Source organism: Drosophila teissieri, unplaced genomic scaffold (assembly GCF_016746235.2).
Source record: "Drosophila teissieri strain GT53w unplaced genomic scaffold, Prin_Dtei_1.1 Segkk48_quiver_pilon_scaf, whole genome shotgun sequence".
Taxonomy (NCBI): domain Eukaryota; kingdom Metazoa; phylum Arthropoda; class Insecta; order Diptera; family Drosophilidae; genus Drosophila; species Drosophila teissieri.
The window spans coordinates 1-11,602 of NW_025225007.1; the positions used below are offsets into that span (position 1 = coordinate 1).

The following is an 11,602-nucleotide window of genomic DNA, read 5'->3' on the forward strand; positions in this document are numbered from 1 at the left end:
AATTGCTCAGTTTGGTCAGTTGGTCTGGAAACTAAATGAGTTTATATAAAATTTTATTTGCCTAACTAATGAGGTAGGAGCAGCTGTTTCTAGAGGAATTATCTAATAGGGATTGGAATAAGGGCACTTATAAGGAAATTATTTTTACCTATATATTTTTCATATTATTCATATTTTTGAAAGCTGGATGTGATGTAAATAACTAGTTTGGCATATTATCTTTTTTCTCAATTCTAATTTGATCTGTGTACATCATAAGTTATTTTCTGATAAATTGTATAAACTCTATAAACTATAAACTATACTCTATAATAACCCATAATCTTAAATCAACTTTCTGAGTGCGTTTTCTTAGGAGCAGAATAATTGATAGCATTAATTGATGACATATGTACATAAGCAGATTAATCAGACACTTCTGCTTGTTTCACATATGCGAAATAATAAACAACAATTAGTTAGAAGCGTCATTTTAATTTCGATTGCAAAAATCAATTTAATTTGTATGGCTTCTGTTAAATTTGAACGCAATTCCAGATGCAAAATGTTTTCTTTTTGTTTTTGAGTGACCTTCAAGTCGGGCAATTTTTGCAAAAAATAATAAACAAAAGCAGCCACCACTTAATGTTTAACCCAAGGGAATGGCAGTTCCAGCTGTACACAAATGGAGTACTTAACAATTTGTAGAACTCAATTTTTAAATTCTTGACATTCACCATGCACAACACCCCCCTTAACTATAAATGTAATAAGCGTTTAATTTATTTGGATATTTACTTTGCTTTTCTGTGTATTATTCCGCTTGCTGTTTGCCGCGTGCGAAATCCGCTTTGTTTCGTGCAAAGTTTCTCGAACAACTGAGCTGCGGCAGCAAACCAACCGCTCGCGTTTTGCGTTTTGCGTTCTGCGTTTTTCTCGGGAGCGATTTGCGGCGGACAGAGCGGCGACCGCGAGAGCGAATCCAACACGTTGTTGGTCAGTGCACTGTGCGAAACTGGGTGTGCCGTTTTTATTTAGCATTAGTAGCTGCTCTTCTACCTTCCTTAATTTGAATTTCTACTCTCGCAACCTTGAAAGATGCAATGCTTTTAGAGTTCCTTTTAGAGTGTGTAAATAATTACTTTACATTTATTTATTATTATTGGTTTGACCTTTTAAAACAAGGGTGCGGAATTTGTATATTTTGTAACAGTATAATAAGCACGTTAAACATTTAAAAAAAAAAACATTCGGCATTTTTTTTAAAGAATACCAATGGTTTAAATATAGTCACTCAACTTTTTTCTCTGTGCAGTCTCCCTCTGCTCTAAACCGTTGTCTCTTTGTACTAATTTGAGATATTTGACGTTGCTATTTGGTACTTTTTTCATTTTAGAATATTTATCTTTATATTTTATCTTAGTTGTACCATAATTCCCGCTTGAACTTGGAGCGAATGCCTTAAAGATTAGTGTCACAGATTATACGCAATTAAAACAAATAACTATTTTACAAATAAACACCTCTGTACATATTATATTAAAACATATAATAAACATACATAGACTCGTATGCTGTAACATTGGTTTTTTCATAAATGGTCGTAGGCACATTAAAAAATCGCAAATTTAAAATTAGATATTTATTAACGCAATGAAAAATATCTAATACCAAATGGACTGGCGGCTAAAAGTTGTGAATGACAAAACCTCCATACCCAGTCATCACTGTAGCCGCAGTGGTGGCTTTTGCTGTAGTTGTTGTTGGGTTTAATGAGCGCCAAGTGAGCTTCATTGCTCTTGTTGGATCATCGCGCTCACCGTTACACAAGGTTTTTGTTTGTGGGTGTGTTTTGAGCTCGTGTCGCTTTGTTTTTTGTTTGGGTAATACCCATTACTACTACTCTAAATGGGGATGTTGTTTTTATGGAAAAAAACAGGCCGACCTTTTTAACTTATGCGTGTCAGATAGACTTTAATAAATATTATTTGGTTTCGATTCAAAGGTTTTTCCAAATTAAAAAAATCTCAATTTATTCATAAGCTATCCAGATTTTAAAAAGCAAGTTCTCTTTGATTAGTTTAAGCATAAAAAGCTTCCATTCTCATTGCGTAACTACCTTATTTGAACTAAACAACACTTTTATTGTTATACAGCTCCATCTTACAAAAGTTCAGTTATTTTTCCCAGTGTGCTTTTATAGCGGGACAGGACCTTTGACAAATGTCAACATTCCGATGAAGCACAAAGGACTTTCTGACGTGCGTTCTATTTTGGTGTCTACGGACTTGCGTCAACTGCTTGTGTGCTCACGACAAACAAGTCCTTTAAAAACTGCTTAAATTTTACAAAATCAATTTAGCCATTTAATGTATTTCTTTACAAATTTCTGTTAATTTTTTCCGCTCTTAAGCATCGCATTATATATCATCGCAGCATTATACAACCAGCTACCAAACAAGTTAAATGTTTAGTTAGCTTTATTTCACTTAGATTTTATCCTAAAAGTAGTTAAATAGAATCCGTTTCGACTTCCACATCGCTTGCAGCTACCAAGTTGGCCACGTCGATGGGAGTACCACCTGCGTGGCTGACGTCATCAGCTCCACCGCCTTCCGAACCATCATCTGCTCTAACAACAATATCGCCGGCAACGATGGGTGGCTCAGTGGTTATGGTGGGTTGAAAATTTTCCGGATTGTGGGGCGGTGCTGGAAAGCAGGCGACCCGTTCCACTTCTCGCACCACCTCGGAGTTGTCGGGATCCGTTTCGTTTAGCATGACGGGAAAGCAAATGATGCCACCATCTGGAAAGGGTTGCGGAGTCGCCTCCAATTCCGTGGATTCCTCACTGGAACCAGGTGCGCTGTCACCCTCCCCCTCGCCCTGCCCCTCCACATCCTCCTCCTCCGGGAGCGGATTTTCGGGAGGAACTACGGCGGAGGCTTCTCCCGAAATAGTCGTTTCATTGTGCAAAACTCCCTCCTGCTGACCATTGTTGACGATGATGATCTGTCGACCAGTTCCCTGGGGCGACGACTGGCTCTCCACCGGATTTCTATGGTACGTATGGTGTCGGTGGCCAAACAGAACGTTGTTCATCATGTGACCCGCCAGCATTCCGGTGAGGAAATCTCCCGTTCCTGTACGGGTTAAAAAAATTAGAGAAAAGCTAAAGTTTTCGAGCGGGATGGGTTGAAATCGGGACAGGGTATTAGTTTTTTATAGGTAAGGAAGTTTGCTATCTAACTATTGAGCCATATGGTGTCTTTTATTTAGTAAGTTGTCAAGTCTTCTGTCAATTATTATTTATTATGTCATATTTTTTATGGAGGTACTCACCCATTCCTCGATGCATTCCGACGGGCGGTTGGGCGTAGTACACCGCTCCCGCTGGCAAGGATTGAGCATTGGAGTAGTACGTGCCACTGCCTTGGCCCGGATACGATCCGAAGCCATAGCCAGGTGGCATCTGCTGGCGCGGATAGCTGGGGATCTGCTGCTTGGGCGGCATCATGGGCATCTTTGGTGGCGCCGGCGGAGGCGGTTTTGGCATCGTCATGGCCGTGTGAACTGGCGACCCGCTCAGCACCCGCCGCCCATTGCCCGACGACGAGGGCTTCTTGTACTTGCGCCAGCCGCCGAAGAGGCCGCCAAATGAGCCGCCGCCACGCCCCCTTCCGCCTCGGGCGTCGGAGGGCTGAAATGTGGAGGCGGCGAGGAGCAGCAGGCTGAGTGCCAGGTACCAGGATTTCATCTTGGCTGCGATGATTTCGAAATGATCTCAACGGATCGAGTTTTGCGGACGAACTGGAGGCAGGCGGCCCCACTGCGAACCGTTTATCCGAGGAAAGTGGCAAATGCGTGAAAGATGCGCTACAATGTGCAGCAAGGGTATATTGGCATATAGTAGAATAATAAAAATAAATTAATTAAACCATTTTTAAAATTTATTCTTTATTATTTTAAATTTAATAGTTGTTTTTAATAATAGTAATTTATAGTAATTAATAGTAATTTTTAATAATTTAAATTGGTTGATTGGATAACTTTTCAACTAGTTTCATCCGATACGTTATGTTTTCTGTTTATCTTCTAAAAAAAATGTGTTTTTAAAAACAAGCTGTTATAAATTGTAATATTTATTTTATGTTAGCATGTAGAGCTATATTATTTTTAGGATCAGACTAAGGTAATGCAAAATTGTAAGGTGTTTTTAAAGTACCTAAATCCAGGCACGTCGCATTCGTCTATCAGAATTGTGACAACACTTGCCCGTGGGCCTGAGCCCCTATCACTGAAAATTGAATGAGTGTCGCCGTGTAATAATTCAATTGCCGCTAATTGAGACGAGCTCGCAAAGTTCTCGGATTTTCTTTTGGAGCCCAGAAAGCTGAATATCATGTTCTCGGCCAATGCTGATGCATGCTGCTGAGGCAACGGCAATTTGCCAAATGTGTCGCATCAAGATCCATTACGGCAGGAATTGGAATTCTTAGTCAAATCTTGTTGTGTTCTGGGCGATCACAAAAGATAAAAAGATACAGAGATATACGGCACGGCGTACTTGGGGCTCGTCACGTTGGCGATGATGATGATGATGACGACGATCGCTCATGAACCTTATGTTGACCCATTTCAAAGGCAATGCATTTGCATGTGCACCTTGAGGACCAGAGGCCATTGGAAATGCTTAGCATACATTATAATACATGATTTGGAAATAAGAACTATAAACATATTATAAAGTATTTATCAAGATGCACTAACAAAGCAAGCTAATGCAGCCAGTTCAAAAAATCCTACTTCATAGCAACTGAGTATAGAATTGTAGTTATGGCGTTTGTGGACCTCTCAGCCGTGGCAAGTACCTTTTGTGTGGGAAATTTTAAAATTATTTAATGGAACTTCATTTCAGACTCGCTGTTCACTGCCAAAGGAGTCGTTTAGAGGTGCCAATGAGACTTGTGGCCTGGCCAGGAGTACACTGAGTTGTGGCTCGTTTGTGTACCTTATTAACTACTTGGATATATTCTTCTGCGTTTTCAAGCTACCAACGATATCAATTTATGGATTTATAAGTGCTTTCCTACTGATGGTGCACTTAAGCCTGCTCTTCATGCTGACTAAATATTTGTGGGTAAATCAGATAATCACGTCTCCTTCTCAATTTAGTTTGAGCCCTTTTCAGTTTCGTGCCAAATTTAGCGACTCTCATTGAGTTTGCACCCATGACAATGTTTGGATCTAGTTTTCTATTGTTTGGGCCCACATTTTTCGTGTCATACTACAACAGTTTCTGGGAAATATGCGATTCTCGAAAACTAAACCTGAGTCCGTTGCAGTTTGCCAAAATTATGGGTGACATTATGCGCTATATTTTGATAGGATTTATGGTTATTTGTATGCAAGGATATCGCGTGGACGGAGTTACTTTTTGGTCCAGCATGACCTTTAATTTGACTGGAATGATCTACTTGTATATCGTAGTCAAAAAGGCATACAATGTGCCCCGTGTAGCTGCGGACTTATATTTGATCAAGTTTCGGGTCACCGTGTTTTTGTACACTTTTTTGATGGTTTTACTGGTGATCTTCGTCGTGTCGCATACTACTTTTCAACGAAGCGTGGTGAAACGTAAGCAAAATCAGGAAAACTTTGGGGAAATGGATAGCGGTGATGAGATTCTGGGCAAATACCAGAAGCAAAGGGCTTTTTCCAGGCGTGAAATTTGGCTGAAGGCGGTGAACGGATATGGGAATATGGCTGATTTAAATGCGATATATAGGATTTCAATGGTGAATATTTGTTTCAATGACAAATTGAAAAGTAATCATTTATATTCATTCAAATTGCATTATTAATAGATGCCCGCCTACTTTGTATTATCTAATTTTATACCGGTTATATCCAAAGATCGCATTCTGATTGGCTGGAACAAGTACACAAGCTGCTTGGGATTGGTTATCCTGCCAATCATTTGCATGCCACATGGCTTCAAAGCGGTCAGCTGGTTAATGTTGCTCCTGACCTGCTGGACGCTTATCATCCTGGCCTTTATCTCCACTCATTCTCTGAGGAGACCCGATAATATTTGGATTTTTGCACTGCTTGGATTAGTTATCAGCTCGGTGTCCATCAACTTGCTAAGTCGAGAGATGGAGAATATAATATATCAATACATTAGTACGCAGTTCGACGTCATGCCTGATATGACAGCATTGATGTACTTCGGAGTGGGTGAGATGTTCAGTGAATCCATTGTTGTGAGGTGTCTGCAGCAGAGGAAGTTGTGGGATGCCACCTTTGGCGTTGTGATGAGCTTGGTCACTTACGCGATCTTCTTGGCATTTCCACTCCTCTTCTACCAAGGATGCTACAACCCCAAATGCAGTGTGAGTAGATTACTTATTTTTTCTGTGAACTGTCATGACTTTCCTACTTTAGATAATTGTAACATCTTCAACGGAAACGGCCATTCATTTTATATTTTTAATCCTGACCACTAGTCTGCTTCACATTTCCTTCAGTGGATATGAGTTTCGCACATCCTTGTTATTCTATCTCTTGGTGTTGGCTGTTTTTTATGTGATACTCCAGTGGATGACTCACTACGATTGGATACTTTCCTTGGCCACCCTTTATAAATCTAAAAACAATTATTAGTTAATAATAGTTATAATCTGTCACAGTTGTTTGATCATTAAGTCTGCAGATTATGGTACAAAAATGATAGCTCAATACCACTTAGCTTATATAAACAAAATTGCTACCACAATCTTCGCATTAATTAGCATATTAATATCCACCTCCAACTCGATATTTCTTAAGGAAGACATCAAAAGTTATTACCAAATAAATGAACTTAAGTTTCCCAATAAATATTGTAAATATTTCCGAACAAAGATTTCTCATCAAAATCCACGTTTTATATTAAGTCATATTCTTGGACAACTTTCTCCGCAGTTGGCCAGCATAATCGCCATAAATTATCATGGCCTATTGAATGCTGCCGTCCGTTTAAACTCAATGCTGATGACGATGTTGTGACCAGAAACACGCACTTAGACCATTTACAACGTTTAGGCCCTTTGAAAGTCATTTATAACGAAATGTAGATGTCGAATCGCTCTCGCACCCAAGCTTGGCCAAGGAGCACCGAGAAGTGCGTCGTATGTCATCCATAAGAGCTGAAATTAGTTTCGAGAGTCGCAACCGTTCCAAACTGGTAAAATATTTACGAGCTTGGGAGAGGTTTTGGGGCAAAACAATCAGAGATTTTGGGCCAAGCCCTAGCCCGATTATGAGTAAGTGTGCGTGCGGGTGAGGAGCATAAAAAGTAACTACTTTGTGGCTTATGTGTGGAGTGCCCCAAAATATTGTTTGTCTGTGTGTGTGTGGGTGTCGGGCGGAAACTAAAACAAAAGCATAGTCTGCTTCTGGGCATATTCGAAGGTGCCAGAATGCGTGTGGATGTGTATGTGTAGGTGTTAGTGTATGTGTATGTTGTGATTGTGTAATAAAAAATATCCAGCTGACATTTTGTGTCAAGCTCCCTTTTTCATTTTGCCACTTCAGTATACTTGTCGCATGACCAAGTCGTCCAACTGAGCTGAAGCCATGAAGGAAGTGGCCAAAAGCCGGCGAAACCATGGCGACTTCGATACCTGAACATTTGAAGTATATCCGGTTTTCATATCCCGAAAATAATAAATAAGAAGTTTTGGTTTTAAATAGTGAGCCATGCCTTGAGAACATTTTAATTCTGAATTTTGTTATCTATAAATTATTTAATTTGAATTAATTATGGAAGTATTAGTGCAAAGCCACTTAGCTTTTCTTAAGTAATGTTTCCTTTCATTATCTATTATGAAATATATACCAAGTGTTATTATTTTCTGAGAACACAAGGACTTGGATAAAACACCAGGTACGCGGTAGTTGGCTCGGTTCTTCGCATTTTTATGCTGAGAAAGATTGGGGTGACGTTGGCCCCGGTTCGCTGGCTGCTTGAGTGATGACAAATTACGTTTGTCAGATTTATGACCAATTATGAGCGTGTTATATATCACCCTGGAGAGGAAAGGGCGGTGGCGATGGCTCTGGGAGTGGGAGTGGAAGTGGGCGGTGGGCATGGCCAAATGGCAAGGAGAGCCACCTTAATGGCAAGCGCAATGAATAAGTCGCCGTCGTTTGTTTGCGGTCTACGGCACAGCCATATTTGCCACACCGACACATCGGTGCAAGCCCATATAAGTCGGTCTAGGTTTGCTAATGCCAGCACGTCCTTAATGCTGTGCCACAGTATCGCATTTCGTACATTTCGTACATTTCTCGCGCCCATTTCGCGTGCCCCAAATCCTCAACTCATCAAAAATTGTGGCGTATTTCTTCGTGTTTTGAGAAATGATTTCGGATTTCTTTGGAGAAATGGGCGCGGCCATTCGAGGAAAACAACATATCGCGTGTCTTTATTTTCACACTTTCGGCTGGTATTATTTATGGTTTTAATGCGTTGCAAATGGCCAAAAATCGCTTTTATTACACGCGCAGTTAAACTTCAATTACGCTCGCTAATCATAATGCATATGTTTTGGGTCTTCCAACGAGGGCAGCTATACATTTAGCCAGTGTATAAATAGGAAACTAAATGATGCTTGAATCTATAATCTTATGTTTTATTACACTAACTTTTATGTTGATTTTAAGGTTTCTGCTCTTTTTCTTTATTTTTGGATCATGACAACTTGCTGTTTTTATTTTTTATAAATCCAATATTAAATTGTAGTTGGGGAAATTGATAGATGGGGAAAGTGAAAAGAAATCGAATCACACCTGTTAAATTCCTAAATCAACTCTCGCTCTAAATCATTCCCTCATTGCGTTGTGACAAAACACAGAAGGCGCGTCGAAATATGCAAAAAAAAAGCAAGAAAACTCCCATAAAATAAGCGGCTAAGTGCGCAAATTAAAATCGAAAACCATAAATTATACAAAAATAAAAACAACTGTGGAAAATCTTTGGGCTTGTGGCCAGTTGGTTGGAGTGCCGACAGCTGTAGGCAAAAACAACGGAGCCAAAAGCATTTTATGCTTCACTTTACAATTCAATCAGTTTCAATTTCCACCTGCCGAATACATTTCCGTTTTACAGTTTATTTCGGCTGGCGATTGCCGAATGCGGCCGGCTGTTTGTAATTTTTTAATTTCGGCTTGAATTTCAAAATTCAATTAGTTTTCGCCACGCACACTCCCCAAGCCCACGCACACACACAGAGATATACATATACACATATATATCCAGATTCAGAGAGGAAGGAACAAAGGCATAAAACAGTCAGCTCACAGATCCTGTGAAGGCAGCTGGGGTGGTGCACACCGCAGATGTCCGCCTGTGTCTGCTCTGGCATTGTTGGTTTCACTTTTTAGATTTATGCTTTTAGATTTTAATGAAAAGCCACATTTATGTAGATGCCTCCACACTTCCAGAAGCGAAAAGCTATAGACTAGATGGGCGGAGGAGACGGCGGCGCCAGGGGGCGATGCAAATTTTGTGGTCCGGGGCTTGGGGTTGCCCAATTTAAGCCCCATAACTCAGACCGCAGCGTTGGAGAAATTAGTTCTGCCCTGGGAGCTGCTCCTCCTGCTTATCGAGCGTGGGAATCAAAGATTTGATTTGTGACTAGGCTACAAAAAATGGGAAAACTGCCTGCTAACGTCGAGAAGGATATTCAATTTAAGCACGATCTGGCTAGATAAAGTGCAAGAAATGGTATTTCAGTGCTTAGTAGCTAGTTTTAATTGAAAGTATATTATGAAAGCATTTGCTGAAACTAGAGTGCAAATAATTTGAATGAAATCGAAGCTGTAATCTAAGGGTTTATGCACAATTAACTAACATGCAATTGCTATGCATGAAATTACTTCTCAAATTCCAGTTACCTAAATTATCCTTACCTAAATAAGAAAATAAAGACCCCACTCTGTTTACATTTAGGATTAAATAATATATAAAAATTTCCTTTAGTTATTTTAACTTATATATATTTCTATTTATTCCATGTTTAAATGCTGCGCTTTAGCAGGTTCGCACTTATGAAGTGCCTTTACATGGCCATCATCTACGTTAGGTTTTCAATGAATGCTCCCGTGTTCTCGAACGCACTCATTAAAAATGAAGCCAATATAGACCATTGAGTCGTTTCAATAATCACCGTAATTCAAGCGATGAATTTGCACTTGAAAAACAATCAACTGTCTGCCAATTAGGGGAAACATTTGAAAGCGCATACGGCAAAAGCCGACTGTGTTTCATATATATGATTTTTTTTGTTTTGCAGCTTTTGTTGCCTTTTTGCGCGCGCAAACAAGCGGCAATATCTACGGTCAGCCAGTCGCTCGTCCATCTATCTACACGCAACTGTTGCTGCTGGCAACTGCGCGGCAGCAACAGCAGCAACATTGGCATTTGCAACAGCATTGGAAGCGCGTAAGCCGCCAGCAGCCAGTGGGTAGCGGCAAATAAACATTCAAGGATATGTGCCACGCCCACTCACACGCACTCGCCATCACCATCGCCATCGAGTGCGCTGTGCAAAAAGTGTAGCATACAACTCAGGGCGGCTCCATCAGCCACATCTGCTGCCGTTGCTGCTGCTGTTGCTGCTGCTGTCCTGCTGCTTTCCTGCTGCTGTTGCCACACTGCTGCATGGCAACTGCACATTACCGTTGCGTAGTTTTTCATGCATTCATTTCGATAGTTAGCCAGGCGGCTGGCAACTCCCTGAAAATATTGCCCCGACATGGACAGTCCACCGAAGTGAGCCAGGCATTAAGGACTTTTCAGCTTGCACAGTGGACGTAAGACTTCGTAGGAGTATATTTTCCTATATTTAACTTTAGTTAAATATACTTTTAAATAACATTTAATTTTTAATCTTTGATGGCCTGTCATCTGTATAATGTTCCTGTCATCTATTCATATTTGGAAAATAATCCTTAATCATAGAAAGATTCGATTTGTGATTCCGATGTATTATATTTTCTTTCAGCTTAACTATTTTGTTAATTTCTTAATATTTTTAGGTACGTTTTCTGCGTGAACCAATCAAAATAATATTAAACTTCGCTAAATACATACTTTATATAGAAACATAAAACCAAAAGCGGAACTACAACACGACTTTAATTGAATTAACTGCATTTGTGTAAATATTCCAATGAAACGGAGACCAAACTCCACTTCAAGGGAATTAAAATGTTCCAGCGAAATTCGCTTGCCACATAATTGCTGTGGCCAGTGTTCGGCTGCTGGGGATTGGTTCATCTGATAAATAAGCACACGTTGGTACGTCCTCCCTGGTGTCCCTTGTGTCCCTGATGATCCCTGCTCCTGTCCCCCTCTCCGTATCCGTATCCGAATCCGTCTCCGCCCCCCCCCCGCTGCTCCGGTGTCTCCTGTTCCGGCGCGAGAATGTGGCCCCGCCTGTGTGTGTGTGTGCCGTGGCCTGGCTGCAACTTGACCCCGGGTCAAATGCAACAAGATGCGGTACCTCGAGTGGTGCTGTAACGGTTGCTGCTGCCGATGCCGCTGTTCTTGTTCCAGCCGGTGTTGCAAATGAAA

General features: G+C 40.6%; 2 protein-coding genes and 1 pseudogene across 2 annotated transcripts; 2 read left to right on the forward strand and 1 right to left on the reverse strand.

Moving 5' to 3' along the window:
• Positions 1–2,140: 2,140 nt before the first annotated feature.
• On the reverse strand, positions 2,141–3,818 carry LOC122625652. Its single transcript, XM_043805753.1, has 2 exons — positions 3,322–3,818; positions 2,141–3,122 (listed from the first exon to the last, which is right to left on the reverse strand). Exons 1-2 carry the CDS (start codon positions 3,734–3,736, stop codon positions 2,491–2,493), a joined length of 1,047 nt encoding a protein of 348 aa, XP_043661688.1. The 5' UTR covers positions 3,737–3,818; the 3' UTR covers positions 2,141–2,490.
• Positions 3,819–4,815: 997 nt separating this feature from the next.
• Positions 4,816–6,809, forward strand: LOC122625654 (annotated as a pseudogene).
• Positions 6,810–9,489: 2,680 nt separating this feature from the next.
• Positions 9,490–9,654, forward strand: LOC122625655. The gene has a single exon (XM_043805757.1). The coding sequence runs from the start codon at positions 9,490–9,492 to the stop codon at positions 9,652–9,654; it is 165 nt and encodes a 54-aa protein (XP_043661692.1).
• The last annotated feature ends 1,948 nt before the right edge of the window (positions 9,655–11,602 follow it).

Bases quoted from the DNA above. Each gene is read 5' to 3' on its own strand.
- LOC122625652 (XM_043805753.1), bottom strand. From the start codon at position 3,736: ATGAAATCCTGGTACCTGGCACTCAGCCTGCTGCTCCTCGCCGCCTCC. The intron at 3,123-3,321 runs GTGAGTACCTCC...TAACCCGTACAG, and splicing joins CGGAATGCATCGAGGAATGG to GAACGGGAGATTTCCTCACC.
- LOC122625655 (XM_043805757.1), top strand. From the start codon at position 9,490: ATGGGCGGAGGAGACGGCGGCGCCAGGGGGCGATGCAAATTTTGTGGT.